The 26,995-nt window shown below is 26.2% G+C and overlaps 1 protein-coding gene and 1 long non-coding RNA gene across 2 annotated transcripts in view; one reads left to right on the forward strand and one right to left on the reverse strand.

Annotated features, from left to right (window-relative positions):
- Positions 1-1,607: 1,607 nt before the first annotated feature.
- On the forward strand, positions 1,608-2,611 carry LOC126550200 (uncharacterized). Its single transcript, XR_007604242.1, has 3 exons — positions 1,608-1,729; positions 1,787-1,892; positions 2,302-2,611. It is a non-coding gene; the product is annotated as an uncharacterized LOC126550200 (long non-coding RNA).
- A 6,394-nt stretch (positions 2,612-9,005) lies between these two features.
- LOC114121346 (tyrosine-protein kinase Dnt-like) overlaps positions 9,006-26,995 on the reverse strand; it is a 67,357-nt gene continuing 49,367 nt past the window's right edge. The window contains exons 6-12 of the mRNA XM_027983637.2: positions 23,792-24,101; positions 19,575-19,758; positions 13,525-13,687; positions 13,295-13,444; positions 11,629-11,788; positions 9,761-9,897; positions 9,006-9,465 (exon numbers count right to left, since the gene is read on the reverse strand). Of these exons, the coding sequence (XP_027839438.2) occupies positions 9,354-9,465; positions 9,761-9,897; positions 11,629-11,788; positions 13,295-13,444; positions 13,525-13,687; positions 19,575-19,758; positions 23,792-24,101 (1,216 nt within the window). The 3' untranslated portion in view covers positions 9,006-9,353. The remainder of the gene's footprint in view (positions 9,466-9,760; positions 9,898-11,628; positions 11,789-13,294; positions 13,445-13,524; positions 13,688-19,574; positions 19,759-23,791; positions 24,102-26,995) is intronic.

A 26,995-nucleotide genomic window follows, 5' to 3' on the forward strand; every position in this document is an offset into this window, starting at 1 on the left:
GTATACTGTGCGGTTGGCCAGACGTCCGTTCTTCGACGGGTGCACGAGGGTGCGAAATCCATTAGTAAACTGTCATCGTCAGGCCGCGAAAAAGTTTTTCAAACCCGCAAAAACCAAGTACAATATACAATCGAGTGTATAGTATAATAATAATAATAATAATATCATATTATGGCATTGCTGAACACAGAGCCACGGTGTTGTGTGTACCTATTTATACAGGCGCTGGGAGAATTTAAAACTTGGCCGGTGGAACTTATATATTATTATTACATGAAGCAATAATTCTTTCAACCTCCACCGTCATCGCGTCAACCACAACCGCGTCCATTGAAACACTACCTCCACCACCGCACCACCACTTTAACACACACACACACATATATATATATATATAGATCTGTATAGCTCATGGCCCGCGACCAATGTCGAACACTTCTTTCGCACGCATTATATATATATTATATTTTAATCGGATTTATATAATCTGCGGTACGCCACAAATATTAGAGGGACTGATGTTTACAAAACGCCCGTTTGGATTATAATAGCGAGCTGCAATAATAATACTAAATAATAAACTATCCCTCTCGCGTTCCTCCACTCTTCCCCCATTCCACATACAAACAGCAAAACCCGACGTTGAGCTGTGAGGATAAAAATTAACAGCTGCCAAATAGTCATAAAAGAAAGAAAAAAATTCCCTTTCCATCACCCGATATATAGGTATATATAATATAATAATATGCTGCCGTTTAAATCGACAAATACGGGCTTAAAAATACATAAATATTTTATTTATTATTTTTTATTTTATTTATAAACACGGGTAGTCATTAGTCCACACATTGTGTATGTATGGTATATATGTGTACATTCAATGGCCAATACCGTGGATATTATTATAAATGATTTATATTTTTTAAATAATGGTTCTATGACAATTTTAATACGGTGACATTTTTCTACTAGCTTCCGAGTTCTTCTTATATAATATCTAGATTGTAATATAATTGGAAAATACCAATATTATATAATACAATTAATTTTATATAATATATGAGTACCTCTTATTAAAAATCGTGAAATATTTAAACATTATACTTAGTGTTTTAGAATATGTATATTGACAATGTTTAATAGATTCCAATGCTATTTTTCGTCATTAAAAAAAAAAACGAGGGTTACAACCTAATACAGGGGTTTCGATTAGTTTGTAAAAAATGTGCCTTACTCTTAATTGTTAATATTTAATTATTGTATCAACACATATACCCATGTATATAATATGAGTTAACACTCGTAAAAATAACTTTTTAATAAAGATAGGTCACGAATAGCGCGACATCATTGAATAAATAAAATATAAAATGCTTAAAAAATTATTGATTTTTTTACTGCTCTATTAATTATAAAATACAGACGATACCTTTTGTGTATACAATTTATGACATACTTCTGATTTTATAACAAAATTATAAAATTCTTATCATTGCTTCAGTTGACTATACGTGGAATATGGATGTATAAAATCATTAAAATCAAATATCAATGACAACATAAAAACAAACAACTGAATAATAAATCACATTTAATATCATCTTTTTTCGTAAAAATAATTAACAATTAAATTAAGTTTTTAAACTTCTATGTCTATATAACTGAAATATGGATAGGTACTAATATTTATATTTTAATTGGTCCTATACTTTACTGTAATTCACAATAGGTATTATGCTTTATTGTGTATTTGAACTTTAAATTAAATTTATACTCCTTTATACAGATTCATTTTAAACAGGTTACTGCAAGTTTGCCAAGCAGTATAAAACCGATTAGTTACGCATGAACGAAGTAAAGCAATGATCCGGCGACTTGAATAGGCAATATAGGTACGCTGTTGCGTTAGATTGATAACAAATTATAATCTTATAAATTAATAATATAGTCATACAATTTACAATTATTCTTATACTAAATAATATATTTATTATGAAAAGTTGTTAGTTATCAATTAGGGTATACACTTGCAAAAATTTATCATTATCATATATTTTTTTTAACATTATTTTTAATTTAAGCTATCTGTTACTACAGTAACTGAACAATATTATGCTTATTAAATAAAATAAATAATATCGTAAAATGCAAACTTCTCATTTTATTTTTTTTTTAGAACAAATGGATTACATTTAATCCTATAGTTCAAAGTGGTATCATAAATTCATAGTTGCAACAATTTTCCAATCACTGTATTGTTCATTATTTGTCAATAACTATTGAATATTAATGTTTGTTTAGTCATTGTTCAAATATCTATGGAAAATGTATAGTCTGTACTCTGTTTTCAAAATAACATAAAATATGTTAAACCATCGAGCAATCAATGTAGATATCTGTGACACATTTGAAACGCAATTGTCTATGGGAATTAAGAATTTCAAACAGTAAGCCCGGTGGATTAAAATAGAAACCTACAATTCGACATGACTGGATTTATAATGTAGGCAATAGATATATCGTGTATAATATAAACATTCATAAATACGTATGTGTATGTTTATGTCAGTGTGATAGAAATTGATGATGAATGAAACAAATGTAAGCCTAATTGCTGTGTGTCGTTATTATTTTTGACCGAGGGGTTGTCTTACACGTAGTATACACAAATTATAATGGTTACACACATGTAACGGTTGGATAGTCATAATAATGAGAGTTTGCACTGTAGTTTTATAACGACGTGAGTGTATTTTTAAGTATTCCTGCTTACTCGGAGACCTGAATACAATAAGGACTATTATTGGTTAGGGTTTTATGTATTCACATATTGCATTATATATAAAAATATAAAACTAAACAACGTCTAGAAATAAAAATAAAATGTTTATTATTACGATGTTGATTTAAATGTTACAATTTATACAAGAATAATACGATATTCTTACCTATTAGAATAAGCATTGGAAAATGAGCAAAATTGTAGTTATTTATTTTCTATTGATTTTTACATGTTATTCGATAAAGGTACCTCTACTTAAATGTATTATTGCAATAAGGTTATCAAACATAAAAAATGTTTTCAAGCATTAATATTAAAATACATAATTATATAGAAAATTTATACATAATATGTAATTAAAAGCAAAAGTCTCAGTATTTAAAAAAATTAAATATAGGTACATAAAACCCTCAAAAATACCCTAATTTATTCCAAAATTATAGTTTACTTGTCTGTTATTATTATGAATAATTCTTAAGAGAAGTGTCTAGCATAAAATTATACATAAAAATAAAATAAAAATCGATTTTAGGGAATACAGGTTATTGGTACATATAAGTGTTTTTGGGTGTTTTCAGGTAGTTATTATATGGACACGTTAAAAAACTACATTTTAAAATTATAGTCTACCTATACTAAATTTTTCATTGGAAATATGAAAAGTACAAGTTACTGAATTCCCCATATTTCTACCTAAAAATTGATATTTACAAAAATAGCAATTGCACTTTATTGTAATTCTCAAATTCCTCGTTTTATTCTGTCTTAAACAATAATACCACAATTGTAAGTTAAATTTAATCAATTAAAAAATAATTTTTTTTTAAATTGACTATTTATTATTTACCAACACGTCGCCAGTTTATATTATATTATTCTAGTACTACATCTCATTGGGCCACAGAATTCATTCTTTTATTTGTTCAATATTAAAAAGTGCAGTTCATGTCAACAAGAATCCATTCATCGTTCGACGAATGTAATCAACAAAGTACTATTGGTATAAAGATCACTATTCTAAAAGTATCCGTGAAAAGCATATGAAAAAAAGTATATATCGTATATATATATATTTATATCTATTATTTACTATCTTATACAATAATAAAAAAAAAAAAAAACTCGGCTACATATTGACTTGTAGTTTGTAAATGATAGATGATTTGTGAGAATGCAATCGTATGATGCCGTAGGGCGTAGACACTTATATGTAAACTATTTATAGTATCCGTGGAAAAATTATGGTGTGTACGTACCTATAATGTATCTGTGTTATTGACTCCATCAAAATAATGAAAATATTTATTTTTTTAAACATGAAATCAAGAATTACAATATATCAAAATAGTATAATAATTTAATAAAAAACATAATTTTACAAACTATTTTATACACTTCTCGGATAATATGCCATTATATTAAAGTATCTGAACAGTTAATATTAATATCATGATCGAAAAATAAATACATACCTATGTATAAATTAACGAAATAATTACGATTAACTATTTCAAATTATTTTTTTTTTAATTTTAGTCACTATAATTCATTTTTTTTTCATTGCTTATAATATTTTATAAGTATATGTAATAGACAGGTTTATACTAATAGCTTATTATAATAACTTTATAAAAAATATTATGTAAATTAAAGATATTATAATTTATAATACGTATATACTATATATGTATTCACTGATATATATATATATTAAAATTAACGAAATATGGAGTATCAATAACTCAAAAACACTCTAAATTAGTTCGTATTTTATAATAAGCAAAATTCCATTTTCAACTTGGGCATCTTTAAATTTGAATGCAGTTAGAAAACTTAGTTCTCAAAGTACATTTCACATTTGGCAAATTCACAGAACCGATAATCGGGTTTCCAATTCACATCTTTGTCCCAACTCCTAAAGTTTATTATATTTTTTTCATCGTATAACTTTTCACTTTTTCTTTATTATGGTATATTATATATAATATATATATATATATACAGTTTAACGATTTCTCCTATAAAACGATTAAATATCTTCAGACACCTCAGACATCGTCACAGTGGTGAGAAAATAGAGCGCTTTGTTCACGTTAGTGTATGAAGATAATAGGATATAACGATGTTGAAATTAGTGGTAAATGAATAAAACTCACCGGATTCCACAGACAATTTTTGACTTTTAAGCCATCACACGATATAGTTTGGTGAATTCCAATCACAAATACAATTTAAATGTTTTTTATCGTTTGAAAATTTATTTCAGTACTAAAATAACACATACTATGTACCTATATCGTTGTTTAAGTTGCAAAAGTGTATTACATGGCTTTAATAAAAGTGTATATATATAATATATTTATGTGAAAAATGGTATCTAACTTCCTACACGATCATACAGGATGAGGAAATAAAACCATACACGTATAAGTTACCATACGAGAAAAAGTATGAATAATCCTACACAAAATATATAAATGTTCTTCTTATTTTATTCTGGAAAATGACGGACAAATTATAGGTGTTTTTCCATACTTCTATGTTTTTAAGTTTTTAATTATATATAAAATTATAAATAGGTTAGTACTTAATACCTGTCAAATGAAAGTATTGACATAATGTCAAAGATGTATTATAAATAGTTTTAAAAAAAGTAATAATATAGAAAAATAATACTAAACCTAAAAAAAAAAAAAAAATGCTTGAGAAAAAAATACATTAAAACATTTTAATTAAATTTAAATCTTTTAAATTCACACTTTTAAGAACTTTAACATCACCAAAACTGCCTTAAGCTTTCAATATTACGTTTGAATAAAGTTTAAAGGAAACGTGTTTAATTTTTTGTAAAAATTAATAATAGCAATTTAAAAGCAATGTAAGTACCCTTATATTTTTAACTTATACGTAGTATTATTATAAATTTTGATTTTTTTCTATCCTGAGTAGGTCTTAGGATGATTGGCCTGTCCTTATTGAGATGTGTATATATATATCGAGTACATTTTGTATTTTGTTATATTTATTTTACCCAATATAAAAATCACTGTACGTTTGACAATATTTTTACCCCTACCAAGTTGAGTCAAATACAATATACAGTATGATTTGCTATCATTCTCAACCATATTTTTCATTTGATTATAAATTTACATTTTTTTGTACTACTAAGTGATTCAACTTTCATTTTTAAAATAAGATTTTCCTAGGTTGACGTAACTTATTTATTGTATAGTTTTTTTTGCAAATATTGATGTGCCTAATTTAAAATTCGAATGAATAGTTTTTCAATATTAAAAAATGTTTACATTGATAATCTATAAAAATTATTTTTTCAAAAATATAAAATATATGTAATATCAGATATTATTATACTTGGACCATTTTTATAAATTATAAATATTGATAGATTAATACAATTTATTTTTGAAATTACCATAGTCCCATTTCTTTGAATTTCATTATCATGGACTTATCATGTTTAGTACACATAATTAAATAACTCAAAAACCACTCGATCAAATTTTGATTTTAATACGTCAAAATTTTCAGAAAAATTTACAGTAGAAAAGAGAGATTTTCATTTGAAAAATAGAAGCTTGTGTAAGTAGAACGCAAAAATCTTAAGAATTATGGTAGTTCAGTGTGTTTAAAAATTTAAAAATCCGATTTTAAATAACTGCAATATCTATATAAAACGGAAAGCGGTGAATATGCTTCACAAATCACCCTAAATATATTATATATACATCTATTATACGCATTGGACTTTTAGTTATCAATAAAAAACAATGGTTACATATAATTTATTGAACACTACAAACAACGTGGTATGAACAAATATATTACATCGAACTATATGCATTATTATTTATAATTATATGTAATATATGTGTAAGTATATACAGAGAGTAGAGTAATATATATCGACCTTCTCTAGTGTATCATGCGTGTACATAATTGGGATTCTGGTATGAGAGGGCTGTTATATATTATATACCTATGTGTCCAGCAGCAGACGCCGTAAGTCCACGATTACTGTTAGAGAGAGATAGCTGTGCAGAGTTCGAGTGGTAATAATACATGGGGAGATGGGCATTGAGGGTGAGAGAGAAACTATACATTATATTTGTTGTTGGCTGTTGGATGAGCCATGAGCGACAGTGATGGTGGTGGTGGGAGGTGGGCAGCGTGTAGGCAGTGAATGATTAATAATACTCGACCGAATAATATTATCGTTATGTTTGTTCAGCAAATTAATACTGCGATTATTATTATTATTATTGTTGAATGTACACTTGGCGCGTTTTTGAGTCCATTTTTATGTGTACTTGGGACTAAAACGACTAATTACGCGATCCAACGTAGGTATAATAATACATTTTGTTTAATAACGAGTGCATAGTAATAATAATAAACATGAAAAAAAAAAAATTAAAATCGTTAAAATCGCTTTATACATTGTTATGTATTTATTATATGTAGGTACCTATGTATAAAACATATCGACAAAATATTCTCTTTTCCTCTTCTCCATAACATTGCCAACAGTTTTTTTTATTTATCAGTAGATCGAGTTCTCGTGTAATATGGTAATACATTTCTACAGCTTGTTTGAAAAAAAAAAATAATAAATAATAATAATAGTAATCAAATAATGTTGTATATATTTTATATCGTTTTTTTACCTTTTCCTGTACACATACCGATTATAATAGGCCTGCTAACTATATGTACTTTTCATTGTGCACCGTCCACCGTTGCTCTTTTAACGGTTCGACGTCATTAAACTTTATACGTCGACCAATAAAACGAAATTATTCCTACGCTCCTCTCCTCCATGCACGTTTCGATTAGGACTGTCTGAGTGCATTTGATTTTGATATTCAACGTATTGGGAATACCCGACAAAAATAATCAAATAAATACATGAACACACACACACACACACACACACACACACACACACACACACATGCATATTATATATTTATATGTGCGAATAGTTCATTCCAATTAAAACTAAAAATATGCACGTCGATAATGCAGATTTAAATTCATGTAGTATAAATTATTCCACTCGAAGTTTGATGTATAATGGTATACAGTATATAGTATGCACTATATTATGTATGTGCCTCGTGTAAAAAAAACCTTTACGATTTTGACCGTTTAATAATATTACCTATGGCGTATTTTGAATAATGTATTTAATACATTGCCCGTCCTCGATCGTTATTATTTTTGAACTGCTCCTATAGAGTTATTATTTACCAACGAGCAAATCCCATTGATCTGAAAAATATGTATAATAATACATTACCTGCAGCATCATGGATGAGTATGGCATTGGCATTCGAAAATGCATTCGTAATTAACGCTGTTGAATAGTGATAATACATATAAGAATGTCGAAAGTGCGTTTACGCATATCTATTAAACATTAAAATTGTCAGCCTCTTCCATCGTAGGTATACTAACATACTATAATTATCTCATTTCACTTTTACATTTTTTACACTTGCATAATTATTTATATCTACTTAATAAAAATAAGAAGTTATCATTTAAAAATATATTTACATACTATCTAAAATAGCTCTATAAATAAATTATCTCAGATTATTAAGAAATATGAAAATAAATATATTTCTTTAAATGTTGAGTTTAAGTAAGCCAAACAATGATATGAGTTAAAATAGATTTAGATTTGGTCACTTGAATTAACTAAAAAAAATAATAATATTTCATAGCTGTTAAATTTTTAAAATTTAAATGTGTTAAAATTGTGTTAAAAAACACAAAAATTGATCACAAAGACTTGTAGGTATTATGTTTGTAAATTGCAGGAAATTCTACATTATTTTGAAAATACCGACAATTGTTGATTATTTTTTATTTTTTATTTAAAACATATTATGCATATGTATTAACATTGTCTTAAGTTAACATCAATAAGATGCAATATTATATTATCTAATCAGTTATGGAATGTTATAGAAGTAATATTAAATTTGACCCATATAATTTCACAATAATAATATTGTTACTATGAAATATCTTCAAAACATATTTAAGTACGTTGGGGTATCTAACATAAAAGTGTTATATAATAATTGTAGAAAATTCAAAATACTCAAACGGATAAATTATTGGTAGATTTTTTTTTTTTTATTTAATAAGGTGAAGTTGGGTTTAAGTAAAAACAATACCAACGATAAAATTAATAAAAACATCAAAAAACATATATTTTCTGTTCATGCAGTTAAAAAAATGTACACATAAAGGTATATAATAGTTACGTACAAATGTTTAAAGTTTAAATAATTGAACTGTTTTACTTAAATATGTAATAAATGGCAGTTTAAGTTCTCATCATGTTGAAACATTCTGTGATTTTCCATTTATTTTTGTCGTTGTCCGTAAAAAAACAGTTTTCTTCAAAATAATATTCAACGCTTACATACATAGCACCTCTAATCGTATATCGTAAGTAACTTAATGTACATCAACATTTTTAACAATATATATATATAAAAATAATAAATAGTAAAATGAGGGAAAGTTTATTTTAGATAAACTGGTTAAGAGTTTTTTGGAAGTCCTGTAAACATGCCAATACTTGAGCGGATGATGGTCGTTCCTCCGGGCTGGGTAGCCAACAGAATGTCATCATCCCAAACCTGTAATAATACATAAATAACAATAATAATAATAATAATAATAATAATAACAATAATAATAATTGGTTCACAATTAAAACCCTGGAAGACTAGATTATCTGTTTTTGTTTCAGGCCATTCGATTAATTTAGGGTTGATATCCCGCTCCCATTGAATAGCTCGTTAAGACGGAAACTCCCGTTAGAGTTAAGTGAATAAAAAAAAATTATAACCCCTCGGTGAAAATCCTTTAGTGGGGTAGTGTCCATAGATTAATTTAGTTTAATGATATGTTTTTTGTTCCACAAGTACTCACAGGTCGTCTGGGCAGTTGATTGGTTGCGATAGCCTGTATCCTTCTTGTAGGTAAAGGCTCAGATCGTACGGATCAATTTCTGAATAGGGCTGAGCACCTAAGCACACAAGTTCCCAGAGCAAAACACCAAATGACCACTAAAATAAACATATTTCATAGTTAGGTGTAAACCTTATAGTTTAATTTACATTAGTTATAAACAATGTGTTTTTTTATACAGCTAATACCCGATGTCTAATGTCTTTAAAATATACGTAATTATCTTTATTTATACCAAAAATTAATAGTTAAAATAATTAAAAGTACAATTAATATAAATTTTCTGTATGTTATAAATTTACTTCATATTAGCAGTAACTATAACATCAAATAATTTTATTTGCTAAATCAACATATTAGATCGAAGGGTGCGCAGTTATGAAACTGAATTAACAATATAATTGTAATGAAAGCTTAAATATAAATATAAAAATTAATTAGATATTAAAAAAGTTTTAGAACTTGAAAATTAAATGTATTACGCATCCTGTTTAACATATTGTCTTCATTGATTTAAAATATACAGTTAAGTCAATTTACATAAGAAAAAAATAATAATAAACGGTTCATTTAATCCTTGTTGTTAAATTAAACAGAAAATTGCTAAAATAGTATTTTTCCTCCTGTATTTTTAATTTAAACTGTATTGATTTTTAGTCTTATGTAATCACAAATCAATCACCTCTAAATATTTAAAATATTGAAAACTATGTAATATTAACAGAAGTTTAAATTTTAATGAGAATTTAAATAATTGATGTTTTACAACGATATTGAATAACTGTACCTATTTCAATAGTTAAAAAAATATTTAGTATTTTTAATATAATTTTTTAGATAACCTTAACTAATTTTTCAAATAGATTATTTATATAAATATATATTTTTTTTAAACTCGACATTGTTGTGTAAGTTATTTTTTTAACTCATTGTATACTATATTTTTTAATTTTTGAAAAGTCAAGTAGTTCAATTATATAATATACAATATTATTTAAATATTTTTATAGATTAATTATAAACCTAAAACCTAGATACTTTTTAATTTAAAAGATTATTATATAGTATCCATCGTTAATATTAGTAAAATAAAAAAAAATTAAAAGTACTTTATGATAATTACGAACATTTCAATAGGAAATAAAGTTATAGTTTAAGTTTATCATTTTAATATGTTTCGAAAAAATCTAAATACTAATAATTATAACTTAATATAAATTGATGAATTTTTAAAATACATATTAAGAAGAATATGGCATTATGGTTAATTACTTATTATAAAATAACTGATAAAAAGAAGATTATTGTACTATAGAGTATTGTAAAAACTTAGAAATATAAAAGAACTATAAACGTACAATCTGTAAATATGTTAATGAATCAAATTGATTAAATATAGAATAATAATTATTAATTAAACATAAAAGCTTTTTAAATTTTTCTTTTTTCAGTATATTGGAATATACGTAAAAAGAAAATTGATTATTAATTAAAATATTCATATATTATAGAAGTTAGTATTAAAATAATTAGAACATTAGTTATGATAGTTACAAACTATAAGTATTTACTAATCTAATAATCTTACGTTAATAAGTTATTTCAAGTAGAATTAATTAAACAACCAGAAATAAAAGCATAATTTGCTTCGAGCACATAACTTTTTTCTTCGTTTAAATTTCCAAAGTCTATTATTCTAAAATTATTAACATTCACCAAGAGCATATAAAACTTTAAATAGTTTATGCTGACAGTAGGTTTTTAGAGAAAGAAAAATGTATAGTTACTATTGATAAATTAATATAATAATAATACACAGCATAACTTACTATATCTGAGGCACCGTTATAGGTGCGCAAAGTGATACTTTCAAGGGCCATCCACTTGATGGGTCTGTTTTCGTTGTCGTTTAGACATGAATAATCATCGGGAAACAAGTCTCTAGACAATCCGCTATCGGTTAATTTTACTCGCAATTTTTCGTCCACGCTAAAGAAACACACACACACAAACACACATACTGTAATTGTAATAAATATTATAATTTACATGGCGGCCAAAATTATAGACTTAAACGGGCTTAAGGGAATTATGGACAAACGATTAAGTAAAGATAGGGGAAACTTTTGAGATAACTTGTAGTAACTCATTTAGCACACACCTGCTAAACCTCTTTAACTCTTTTGGATAAGACCTTAATATGGATTCGCATTGAAGAAAACTTATTTAAGTCAATTTTTTAAAAATATTTAATATATTGCAATATCAAAATTATAAATGTACGTGTTAAAGAATATTTATGTTTTTATTATTTCAGTCAGCTAAAATTGAAATAGTTATAAAGATGTTTATAATATTATTATGTTATTAAATTGTTTAAAATAATTTCCAGTGGTAATAATAATTTATAATACGACCTCTATAGAATTTCAAAGTATGATAATCACCCTCTTTAGAACTTATTGCATTCTTGATCTAGTGTAAAGAGAGAGACTCGTGTATTAAAATCAATATACAGCAACCCTTCAGCTTTCTAAAGGGAATATTTTCCCTTCACTACACATTTGTTAGATTATTTCATTTTATATCCAAAGTATAAGATGTAAAAATTTGATGATAAATTTTTTTTATCACTAACCAGGGCATCAATAAAATAATAAAATATTTTTTTGAATTATATCTTAATATTATATTACACTTAATATTCAAAAATTACCAGAATACTTAAGGTTAAGTTAATAACCTAACCTGAAAATATTTAACTAAAATATTGTATTTAATTGTAATAACATAGTTTTATTTTAATTAAACTTTATTGTCATATAAATGTTTTGATTAATCTAAATTTTCAATAAGTTTTTTAATGTAATTTGCTGTAATATTTTAATTAAAAAATAAATTGCATTTTTCTTCATCAAAATATCAAATAAGTACTAGAATATTAAGAAAAAATATCGTTTTTATGTCAAAAAATAATATTAATATAAAGTTCATCACACAGATCATTTATTTATGTAGTAGTATTTTATTGAAATATAAAACAAATGTAATGGCTGTGCTTAAAATAAAATTAACAGGGGATAAATATTTTCAAAGGAATAAAATATTAAAAAAAAATTCTATCCATACTACCTATATATTTATTTTCGTCATTGTCAAGAACAGACAATTTTAAGAGGATATCAAAATATTACTAATATTTTACGTTCCAACCAATCAAAATTAAGTTTATAGAAATAAATATAGGAATTTAATTTTTTTTTAACAGAAAAAAGTTTAAATATCTATATTGATTATTAATATTCTTTATATTGTTTCTATTCTCGCGTAAATATTTTATTATATAATACGAGCATATATTTTTTAAAATCGAACTACTTTATTTTCACTTCTATTGGAAGTTTAAATTTTGTATAAGATGGGACTGATTAATAATTAAATGGTAAATGTATTGTTGTAGGTACCGCTAAATCTAATATTATACTGTATACTTACACACAATTCCTAGCAGCTATGTCCTTGTGACAGATACCTTGGCTGTGAAGGAATACACTACCTAAGCAGAGCTGTACAGCCATGTTAACAATGTCTTTTGTGGTTAAGTTGTAGTAGTCATTATTTTTCCTTTTGCAATCGCATAGAAACCTGTGATACATGTATTGTTTTATAAATGTTGTCCAGAGCAAATATAATCACATTAATGTAAATAAAATATTATTGTTTACTTTTTAAGATTTCCTTTGTTACTGAACGGATATAATATCGCAGTTGGTTTATTTGAGTACTGACACACAGCTATTGGTTGTAATATGTTTACATGACCCGGTAAACCATGCAACATCAAACTTTCAGTTAAAAACAGTTTATTTTGTTGAGTTGCAGCATCAGCTATGGAACACAATTAAATAAATTTTATGTATTAAGACTTATAAACGTAAAATAACTAAGGTTTTTAACAATGTGTAAGTATACACTATGTTTGTATTTTGTAATTTGTATAAACATTAGAATACAATATATACACTGCTTTAAGATTCTTATCAGTTATCATTCAGTCAGTTTGTTGTTCCAAACAAGTATAATATTTAGAATATTTTATTTGAAGATATATAAAAAAAACATTTTTATTTGATGGAAAACTTTAAATAAATATTTCTATACTTGAATGAGAACACTGAAAAGTCATTTTAAAAGTAAACATTTTGGCGTAGATATATATTTTTAAATCATCCATTTCCAGGCCCAACAGACTACAGAATAAATTTAAATCATGTCTAACAATAAATTCCACTGGGAATTATTTTGGGAGAAAGGGGGGTAAATATTATATTATTATAATACATATATTTTTTTTCCATTAGCTCCCTCTACCCTCTTTTCCTATGAATTTCACGTTCCCTTAATCTAACCGTTCAAAGTAGCTCCTTTTACCGAACGTATTAATCGACGACGACTGAACTGGAAAACGTATGCGACTCACCCCCTTTCAACATAAAAATATAAATAAAATAAGGTGTACAAAATGTTAGGGTCAAGATCAAGGGTTTAACGTTTGAAATTCCAAAGGGTTTTTAACATGCAAAGAATCGTGATAAAAATATATCGCGCAAACGAATTTTGCAGTGCTATGGGTACTTATGTAACATACCGCGTGGGTACCGAGGTTATGTTTTATTCTAATAATTGGTTTTATTAAAAAGAAAAGCATGAGCTACAAAATATAGTTCAACCACATTATTATTTGAAGTATTTTTTTTCCGTGAGTATATTTAACAAAAATAAGTGTTTTATACTTGAAAATGTGTAAACTTATGCATAAATCGTCTACTTCTCAGTTTGCTTTTCGTGTTAACCAACAAACAGTAATTTATTTTTTAGTTTTGATCATAATCACAGGACATTGAGAACTTAAGTTAAATACATCTGCTATAAAAATGTCAAATAATAAAAACGAAAACGATAATAATAATGATGTTAAGCCGCTACAATTAAATGAAAATGTAATTTTAAATACCTATGTAGATTACAATTTATTATAAGTAAGCGATAAGTGGAACGAAATTCATCAATGATGGCGCACAGTGATTACCAAATACCATAAATAATTTATTAGTTCTTTCCGTGTTTTATAAGCAGAAATTGACCGATGTGGTTCTCGTAAAAAATAAATAACTATGTACACAAAACCAGGAAAATACTTTGAAGAGTAATACGCCTCTAATTATAGTATTTATAATGTAAAACAATTTTAAATTAACATTTACTAATGTCTTTTAGTTCGTTTGAAAATATAAATTTATAAATCATTTGTAATATCTACTGTCTATGATACGATAATGAATCAGTAACAATAATAATAATAATAACAACAAATGGTAATAATTTGTACGTAGTTAGACAGTAATATATTTTAACTATGAACATTTGATGGCAACACTTCTTGAATGTTTATGCAAAAAATTCGATTATTATAATATACTATAACGTTACAAACCATAATTATAATACTTACAATACCTCCAGCTAGGAAGTATAATAGAAAGTAAGTATTTATGTTTATAGTATAATGGGTATTCCAGGATAAAAGACTTTTGTAGCTGCAGGTCGATATGAAATGTATCAAAGCGTGCAAAAGAAAAGATGATAAAAGTGACCGGAATGAATTCGTCAGACATGATATTATATTATGTACCACTCGTACGGAAAGCCCGATACCGTCATACGTAATCGCGTTGTGCCTACGACAATGCGACGGTATCCTACGTACACACAGTATAATATAATATTTATATTATGACGATGTAATACATATATTCCACGATGTTTGCTCCAGTCTACCGCCGTGGCGTACAGAGGCACAGAGCAAACATTTTCCCTGGAATCCGAGTAAACACGTGGCCTTCAGGTAATGTTTTTTTTTTTTTATCTCGTTAGGGATTAAGTGCTGACCGGAGGGTACAAATTGAATGTACGCAAGTGAATCGAAATCTCTCGGTCGTCTCCGGCAGAAATCTTTAGACCACCGCCGCCACACAAGAGGGGAATTATGACGCTTTTATTTTTCATTCTTTTTTTCTTTTTTCTTCTTTCTTTTTTTATCCCATTTATACTTTTTTTCTTTGCCCACCACATTTTCCAGCCATTCAGTAGACGACCCGGTCACATCTTAAGTAGCGGATATTACCGCAGAGAAGAGGGCCGTAGATGAAGGATTGTGGATGAGATGCAGAGACAGTAAGGCGGAGATTGAAAATTCGATTCATCTCCAACGAAATGATTTTTACGGACGACAAGAGTTATCTTTTCAGACGCACGTGAATTGTTGCCCGGGGGACTGTAAGTTGATCAAACATAAATTGATCTTGTTCGGGTTATTTATTATTTTTTCTCGTTAAAGAGTAAAAGTACACAATTTTGGTACAATAATAATATACAGTATGACACGAAACAAAAGAAATCGTTAATAATTCGTCATGGCCTGATAGGTTTTTGATAGCGTCTATGTCAATTGGGTATTGAAAAGTTCACCACAAACCATATCAGTCGAACAAGCGTATTAAATGGTTTGCAAAAATTCACCCTTCGTTATTAAAAATTTAATTTCATATATCTTTGCCCACATATGAAGTGAATAAAAGCATTAGTTAAACAAATAAATCTATTACCTTTAACAATATATGTAACATCGTTTTTAGTTTAAAAATAATGAAGTTCGTGTTATAAATTTATAATATTATAAAATAATATAATAGTACCTATATTGTAAACATTTTCAATCTGATTTAGTTTCAACTTTTTAATAAATAAAATAAAATTGTATGATATATACATTCACTGTTGAGCTAAGCCGAGATTGAAATAAAGCATAAATTATTTTGTAGTTTGCAGAAAAAATAAAATATAACATAATTTATGTAAATTTTATTTATAATAATGATTAATATTTAATAATATAATAGTATAAGATATAAATATACCTAAAAAGTACATACAATATTGAATATAATATTTAACCTATAAAAGCGATCACTCGATGACTAAAAATATCGAGGTAAAAGATGATATAACGATAACCCAAGTAAGATTTTCACCTTTTATAATATTTTGTCGTTTTCATTTTTTTTATTTATATATCTCACGTGCATATTGTATACTGAACAGATATTTATTATTAAATAAAATATTGACATTAAAAAATGAGTAGGTAGTTCATATTATATTCAAAGAATTAAAATTATTTTTGTTAACTACTATTATGATTGTTTATTTACATCATATATACGATTTTATGATTGTTATATTAAATATTTATACAAGTAAATTTATTTTAATGGATTATATTAAAAAAATAAAAGAGCAAAAGTTTTTTTTCCAGCGGTAAAATGATGGACCATTTATTTTAGCAAACGGTGTTTTGACACGTCTTGACAGTAGTGTTCAAATTAATTGTTTTTTTTTATATATACATTTATACATAATATAATACTTCATGCACTCTTTAAAAGTAAAAACTATTAATTGATATTTAAATACTTAATTTTTATCACATTATAAATATATATTTACAGTTTGCTTTACTGCAGAGGAAATTCTTAATTGAAAAATATTTATGTTAAAAAGTTTTAAATTAACAATTAATACAACGACAATGTGCAGTATATTAAAACCAATGAAAGACTTTTTTATACATGGCATTTTAACATAGCATATTTATAATGAATATCTTAACAATTTTATAATATTTATTAAAAATAATGTAGGTATGTTTTTTTTTTAAACGGCAATTACTGTTGTAGATAAACTGAAACTATATTTTGTGTTTTTTTTTTTTTTTGACGTGTGGTCTAAAATTTTAAAACATTAATAAATAATGATTTATGATATAAAAACTTAAATGAACATAGTAAAAATCCTCAGAGGGTTTGAATTGGCAAAAGTGTACAGATTATAAAATGAAACCTCGTAGAAAATCAACACAGGATTTTGATTGTAAAATTAAAAAAAAAAACTTTTAACTCAAACCATAATATATATATTTAACAGTAGTTTTAAATTTATCATATCCATCAGTTGTACAGATTCAAATCAAAATTAATTGCATTATGAGTAAGTTTTTAATTGCAAAATATATCAAGTTCATTTATATCATTTTTAAAAAATGATTTATTGAATCTTCTATTCACTTATTTAAAAAATTCAACAATCAATAATCAATAATTATCAAATATTATTATAAATAGATAGTGATAACATAAAAAAATAAACTACAAGTTTTAGTTAATATAATATGTATAATGTATATAAACTGTATTTTTTATGTATATTTACATTTTACATATTGTATCACAAAAGATTGAACTAACACATTTTTAAGACAGTTTCTGCATAAATAATTTCACCTAATTATATCAATACCTTCTAAGAGCAGTTTAATTCTATCATATAATTTGTAATGGAAGGGTATTTTAGTATTTATCACTTCAAGTTAGTTATTGATATAATTCAATTATTATAAAGAAATTGTATGCACTATATACATATACGCGTATATATAGATAATAGAAGAGATTTATATTATATAATGCATTTAATATTTTAAAATTGTGGAAGACTTATTGATTTTGACATTTTAACGCGTATAAATGTTTATCTGAAAGATAAAACTGGACGCAATTCACTACAGAAGTTTGGTATGTAAATTTACATTTCTGTCATCAATAGGATGGATCAATTTTTCAATCGTCCAACCACCAGAGCATCAAAAATACACGCGTAATAAATTACCATGGTCATATCGTATTATTCACTTACACACCTTCAAAGGTTTTATTAACAGTTCATTATTCATTAATATAATCTAGTAATATTACACGTGACTAAATCCATCAAGTCAAATTCTTAGTAAAAAAAAAAAAAAAAAATCAATATCAAGTAACGATACAATGTTTATATTAGTTTTATTTAAAGAAAAATAATACATCGATTTCAAACAACTAAGTTGTACCTAAACAATTCATTGTTATTTTTCATAAAATTATATAGGTTCAGTCATTCACTAAAGATGCTTTTACTATTTCGTCCATTATTTGATCATATTATCTCAGTAAACTCAGAACCTGATTATCCAGTGTAACTTTTCATATTTAAATATTTTAATAGTTATACTAATATAATTAAAACAGACCATTATAGCTGTAGGTCGGTCGATTGCATTTTTTTCAACTTTGTGGTAACACGCGTTAACATGGTATATTAAAAATTAGATCCACAACGTTATCTCGTTTCAAACACGGAAATTTTAATATATGTTCAATTATGAACGATACGATAGACAATAGAGTGTAAAATAATTCTTAGTAATTGAATAAATTAAAATATTTAACCTAACCAAGATAATTATCTTTTTTACTTATGATTAATATTTTACCATACATTTATGAACATATTTCAGTTAACAAATGGCGTTACTTTACAACAAAGCTATTTGTACCTACATTTTATAATTTCGCAGTAACACGCAAAAAAAAAAAAATCAAAATCGTGGTACTAAAATTGGATCAATTGTAGCTTACATTTTATAGTAAAATATTTTAATTGTTAAATTCGTATTTATTTTTAAAAAAATATTTAGAGTATTACCTATAATTTTACAAAAAGAGCGTTTTATATGCTTTAGTTAAACTCTAACAACAATTGTTAGACGTTTTGGTACGCCATATTATAATATTACAAAAACAATCTTATATTCTACTTAATAAAATTGTGTACAACTCACTTGTAACGGTTTTGACGAGCACTTCCTGAGATCCACCACCATTGTGTTTATACGTGCCTTGATATACCCTACCGAAAGCGCCTTCCTGGAGAAGTCTTTCCAACTTGACCGTAGCGCCTCGAGAATCCAGCTGGCGTATACGCTCATCCAAGTCATCACACATTCTCCGATCGTTAACGGCCATCTAATTTTGGTAAACAACGGATATATATTAAGCTACTATACACATCACTCTTCCATCCGGGAATTATTAGTGCTGAATAATTTATCACCGGTCGGAAGTATTATAATTTATAATTATATATATGTATATAATACGGTTGTATACATGGGTTGTCCAAATTCCCCGTACGAAAATCATTAGAGGACCCCGTGTGCATTAGCAATACATAGTTTATGAATTAGTCATATATGAGAGTTGATTTTAGTTCTAAAACTATTTATATTTTTTTTCTACCGATCGCTCATTATTTTATGCGGCGAGCATAATATAAAATATTTATATTATTATGACGAATGGAAGGTATTTGATGGCGTATTGAAATAACGACGGTTTTCTCTTTTTCTCATCCAAACTGTCAGTAGTCGGAAAAAAAATGATTGATCGAATACGGAAGGTCCTTTAACCCGAAATCTTTAATGGCTTTAATAAACACGACGTCTATACGACTTTTGCCCACGTCACGACGTCGTTTTGGCAGAGTTCCACTCAAAAGTTTCGTCCAAACGGGACAAAAAATTATAATAAACATAAATAAATAAATAGAAAGAAAAAATGTGCCAGGACATTGATTCAAGACATTATCTACCGGGAGGGTATTCATGTTTCTAATCCTGTTAAATGGCTTGGTGCCCATTTGCAGGGTGGTAATCGATTATGGCCGCAACCGCGAGGATGATTTATCTGCCGTAATGGGTCTAAATCACGCGAAACGATTTTGCGTAATGATCGTGTCACCCAAGGGGAAAGTGTAGCATTGGTATATTGATTTTCCGTTCACTATAATTCGATAAGAATGGAGGCGGTGGGGAAGTTGATGGACAAGTATGTGTGGAATAGGTGAACAATGGTGTTTCGGAGTTAATTTACGTGTCTATAATTTATGGATTATTGGTTAACAGAGGAAATCTCGAACAACAGCCGTGATTATCACGTGAAAATGACCGGTTAAGTAACGAATGACACTAATTAACACATATCCTGCATAATATATAAACCAATAACTATAATCATTAACAAGCTAGGGTAATTTGTACTTTATAACATACTCGTATGCAATATTATAATAAACCTATAAGCGTATAATAATATAATATTAAATGATATTAAGTTACATTTTAAGTGAATATACTTTTAACTATAAATAAAATCAATTTTTATTTATTTCAGAATGTTTTTAACAGTTTTCGTTCCAATTTTCAACTATATCGAACCACTTAAAATTCCATATTTTACAGTTTTAAATTAATTTCAACTAAAAAATAAAAATATATTTTTTTTTTTTTTGGTTTTATATATATAATATATGATATTAAAACATGTTTTTAAATTATGAAATGAATTAAATTAATAATAAGGGGTATATTAAAAAATCACAAGTTATTTGAGAATCAAATACAAAAATATTTCAGAGTTAAATAAAATCAATGTATACACGTATAAAAATTAATTTACAAGTCAAATGTAAGATTAATCGTTAACTGAAAGCTTTCTTTTATGTTGAATAATAATTAATAATGAATTATACAGTTTCCTAAAATAGTATAAAGAATAACTGTTCAATGTTCATCTTAACAAAGACTTGATTATTATACAACGAATATAATTAATTTATAATTGTTTTTAAGATTTCTCTGATGAATGTTAATTTATTATCAAACGTTAAAATAATTAACTTAAAATTTATAAGTTCATGCTTTAATGAACTAATTAAAACTTATTACCATTTAAAATAATAAATAAAATGAGGTTTAAATGTTACTAAATGATTGTATTAGTATATAATTACTATTATTTTCAACTCTAAATATTATTGAAGCTTAACTGTTGATGAAAGCAAAACCAATTTTTTTTTATATATACCTATTTAAGTTTAGAAACAATATAAAATTAATCATTAGCATAATAAGTGAACACGTTTAAAGGATACGTTATCAATTATTTTAAATTATTTACATTCTTTATATTTTTATAAATCATACATATTATTATTATAATACTATTAATATTATATTAAGAAAAATAAAACTGTGTTAAACGAAAGAATAAAGCATACATTTTGAAACAAATTAATTTAATCTTAACTAAATTTAAAATTAAGGCAACCCTAAATATTTTCTAAAGAGATAACACGTACCTCATTGTATTCTTTGATGTATACTACTCCTAACCCTTGAGGCTACATTGTCTTCTTTGTCTGGACTCACCCTTAATCCAAAGGCTTCATACATCCCTCTTCTCTGTATAATCCTGTACTGTATACCTCTTTCATTATCTGTCTATACCATGCCCGATAAATTCTACATAGGTCTAATTCAACTTTACTCTTTAACAACATTATTCCTTCTTATTATTTTATATCCTTGTATAATTATTAATTGTTTAATCTTTACAAACTTACAAAATCACAATTTCGTCGACTGTAGCCATTATAAGCATTTTATTTGATACCTCCTAACAGATATAATGGTTATATGAATAATACCTATCTACTTAAGATTAGGTTAATACCCATATTATTATTTATAGTTGATATAATATTGCATTGCATGGTTTTTAACGTTTTTAAAATAATTTGATTCTAGCTACAAAATAACTGAAAATTGATAAATTTAAAAGAAATATATGTATAATATACATAAAATATATTATATATACACACTATTCTACTATAATCTAATTATTATCAGGTAGGTACAGCATAGTTATATATTAAAATTAAAAGATTAAGTTGTAATATATTATTATACAACTTATTAATTTGAAATAAATTGATTTGATTTTAAAATTGTATAAAGTGTAAATACTGGGTTAGGTGAAACGTATTTCTTATTTTTCGTATTTTAGTGCATATACTTATTTAAAATAAATTAACAGCTATAAACTAGTATTGACTAATTGAATTGTTGTAAATATGAAAAAAAAATTAAAATATATAACAATTTCATATTATCTATTTGCATACCACAATTAATTTTAATACAACGAGTTATATAACAATATGTACTTATAATATGTCATGTATGAAATTCCAAATGTGAATAGTTTCTTAGCACCTGAATCACATTCATATCTTGTATGTAAATTAATGGCATGTTTAAAATAATTCTTTATGTTACCGTTTACCGAGTTGTTACTTGTTAGAACTTTCTTTGAAATACAAAAGGGATTAAAATATGTGAATATTATTACTATTTTGAAGATTGGTGAAAAATTAAATTGTTTCAAATTATATTTACATGTGATAGGTATATATTACCCACATCTGTTTTGTACTTGTAATATTAACGAATTCGTATAGAAATAATAACTACTGTAACTCCACTGTCTATTTTACACATATGATTATTGTTGTATCTAGACTAAATATAATTATTACAAGAAAGATGGGAGAGATTCATTAACAAAAATAATAAACCTGTCGTTTAAGAAGTATGTTATTGTCTAATCTATAGGGCTGATCGATATCTTTAAGCATTGATATCAATTTGTTTGAGATTCTCCTCACGGGGGGAGGGGTTTGAACACGGTAAAGTTCTTAATTGATAATATATTTGATACATATCATATTATCATGTAAAATAACAATCCGAAATTCTGCGTTGATGGGTTTCTATTGGGATGGTGAAACATGACTACAGGAGCGGGCAGTGTAAGAGAAACGTCAGCGAAAAACACATTCAAATTTAACATATAGAGTAGAGGGATAGAAATATAAATAAATAAAGACTAAATAAACATATATCATAGAAGTCAGCAGCTGCGCACGTTTCCTGTAAAACTGCAGTGTTTTTAGCACATAAAAACTATACACTAATACACTATACCCGCGTTATAGTATACTTATAATTTATGCATTTATATTTACGTCATATTTTACAAGTGTTGAACGATTAACACAGTTACTCACTTATATGATATTATGTATATATTATTATTACCGATTTGAGATATAACGATAGTTTCGGAGGTCTGTATTAGCAGAGTTGATACTTACCAATGGCGTGCAAGCGTAATATGATATTTTGGATGGCGTAGGCGACGCTGGTTTCGAGTAGACGTGATAATTATTACTTCCTGGTGCCGTCGCCACGTAGCTGGTGGCGTATGGCGACACGTGGCTACTGACTTTGTTTCCGGCAACTCCGCCGCTTGCACAATGACTTGGGAGATCGTCTTCTGTCATCGAAGCAGCTGTTTTCCGCACGCTTCTGATGGTCGCATAAGTACCGCTGGTACTAGTCACCGAGCCTACGCGTACCAAAACGTTGGGGTTGGCCACGTAAGCGGCACTAGTATAACTGGTACTGAAACAGAAGAAAAATGTAAGTTTTTTTTTCTTGAGAAAGAAAAATAGTGAGAAAAACATGATAAAACTATAACCACAGGGCACATATTATATATTATATACATACAAGATACATGTAAGGTTAAAAAATGGTGGTGGAAAAAAGGCGACACGCTGTTAGGTTCAGAGAAAAATAGTCCAAAGAAAAATGTCCAAGTAAGCAAATGAAAAAAAATCTAAAAACCACTTTACAATAAAAGTCAAGGATAAAATTCAGACGAAAATGATAAATTTTTAAACGTGATAGAGACTAATAATAGTAAATATATATAAATAAGTCAAACGAGACCCGTTATTGGGTTTCGACATTCATCTGATTTCGTTTTTAAAGGTAGTGAAAAACGGTGTAACATGATTATAAACATTTGAAAGCAATACTATAGATAAATCATCGAATTTGATAAATTGAATGAGCACTGAAATGGTCAAAGATTCGATAAAAAAAATATATCATTATTTTTCTCAAAATCTCAATTGTAAATTATCCACTCCATTAAATTTGAATTCGCCATAAACCTTTTCTAAACATTGAATGATAAAATATATCAGTACTATAGTAATATTAAATGTTTTCCGTTTATAGGTAGGTATTTACCTTACTGATACTTAGTAAACATTTAATTTGTTCGAAATCTATAAACTATTTGACTTTTTGATTTCAAATAATAACGTATAATATTACTTTAATCAAAAAAACTGCGGTGGTCTAGTAATTTATATATTTATGCAAAAAAAAAAAAAATTATTATTCGTGTTTTTTTTTAATTTGTAGTATATTATGAGTCATGTTGTGGTCTATCATACAAATTATTTAATTATTTTGATTATACGAAGAAAACTAATCAAATATTTCTATTCATGTGATCATTGTTTACCTTGTTTACGCAAAAAGTGTATTATAACGTTATATAGAAACTTATTATCCTAATTATATGTCAATTCATAAAGATAAAATATTAGGTTTTTTTTTTTATTAATTATTCATTCGTGAATTGGACTAATATTATAAGCTCTTGGAATTATCCAGAAATGCGTACTGTTTGGTGAACATAAATATTAATATTATTCGTCAAAAAAATAAAAACAAATAAATACGGAAAAATATTGTTTGTTGGAATTTTATTTATAGCAAGACACACTAAAAAATAATTGTAATAAATAGTTGTAATTTTAAAATCAACAAAAGTCAAAACAACTTTTTTTTCAACAATTATCCTTTGAACGTTAAACTACATAGAAATGAGTATAGTTTTGTTAAAATTAATCATAAACTAAAAATGATTATCATAATAACAAATATTACAAATTAAAAAGCTTGAATGTTTGGCAAACATTACGAGGATATTAATAATTCATTCCTACATTATTATTATATTAATCATATTAAGTAGAGTAAAATGTGTTATTCTAAAACTTTTTTTTATGTGCTTAACGCGTGTTCAATTAGTGTTAGTTACGAGTTGAGTGTATTACATCAAAAATTATGAAATTATAGTAAATATGATAATCAGAATATTTTTGCCATGCAATTCACATTAAACTGCATGGATTTGATGAAATGTTAACGATCATACAAGCAACAAAATAAACTTAATTTAATAGAAAGCTTCATTATTTTTAAAATTAGTCTTTATCACGGAAAAGCGTATAACAGCTGCATTCATGTATCTACTTTCAATATGTCCATTATATTTTTATAAGTTAATTTGAAGAACAGGTTTTTTTTTTGTCACAACAATTTCGCTATATGCTATAACAAATATCCTTTAATCTCTTGGATCAAAAATAATCATTTTTGAACATAACCATGTGTTCATATATACAAGAGACCACTTGGGAATTTCACGTTATGTGTCACGTTTTTCTCCCCTCTTCAAAACAATATTTATTGGAGGCAGGTAAATGCCATGAAAAATATCAATCAATCACAAAAACACAACGAATAACGATAATAACAACAACGACAAATTGTGTTACTGAGGATTAACCGATTAATTTTAAATAAATTTTATGTTGTTTCAAAATGCCATTCACTTTTTATACATTCATCTAATAATACAAAATATATCATTTTTGAGTAGGTAAATAATATAATAATTTATCACTATAAAAATGGTTTGTAAGTTAAAGACTTTTTATACAATTATTTTTTTCCAAAACTGATAAATGAAATACATAGTATTTACATAATTTATAATTAAATCTGAATAATTAAATAATTCATATGCAATACTATAGGTAACCAATGTGATTTTCAAACAAGTTGAATTTTGTGTTTGTAACATTTCATCATTTAAATTGTAACTCGGAAAACAATTTTACGGAAATATAAATAAGTGCATATTCGTAGAAACTTCTATCTTTGAAATTTCTCTGAAACATATCTTTTTCGTTAAATGTGAAACTCATTGCTTTAAGGCTTTACTGCGTTTACTCTAGAAAGTTTGATGATGCTTTTGATTCGTATATTGCCAAATAACGTTTAATGTCAAAAATTCGGTAACAAAAAAAAAAAACAACGCTTTAAGACAAAATAACATACTAGTTCTAATTATAATATAATATAAATTTAAAAATTACATCAATTAATTTAAAATATTTATATTTGCAGAGAATATTATTTAAATTCTTATTGTTATTTATCATAATTCCTATACATACGAAAATAAGTTCAATGCTGATATGATATGAAATCCACAGGAGGTGCAAATTAAGGTATTCTCATTGGCCATTATGAAATAAAGTGATTATATTATAAAGCGTTATAATAATTACATAATATTATTATTATAAAAATTCAAGTATACAGTTTATATAGTAAATGCAGACAATTATCGAGTAGATGAAAAAAAA

Source organism: Aphis gossypii, chromosome 2, assembly GCF_020184175.1.
Source record: "Aphis gossypii isolate Hap1 chromosome 2, ASM2018417v2, whole genome shotgun sequence".
In the NCBI taxonomy this organism is placed as follows: domain Eukaryota; kingdom Metazoa; phylum Arthropoda; class Insecta; order Hemiptera; family Aphididae; genus Aphis; species Aphis gossypii.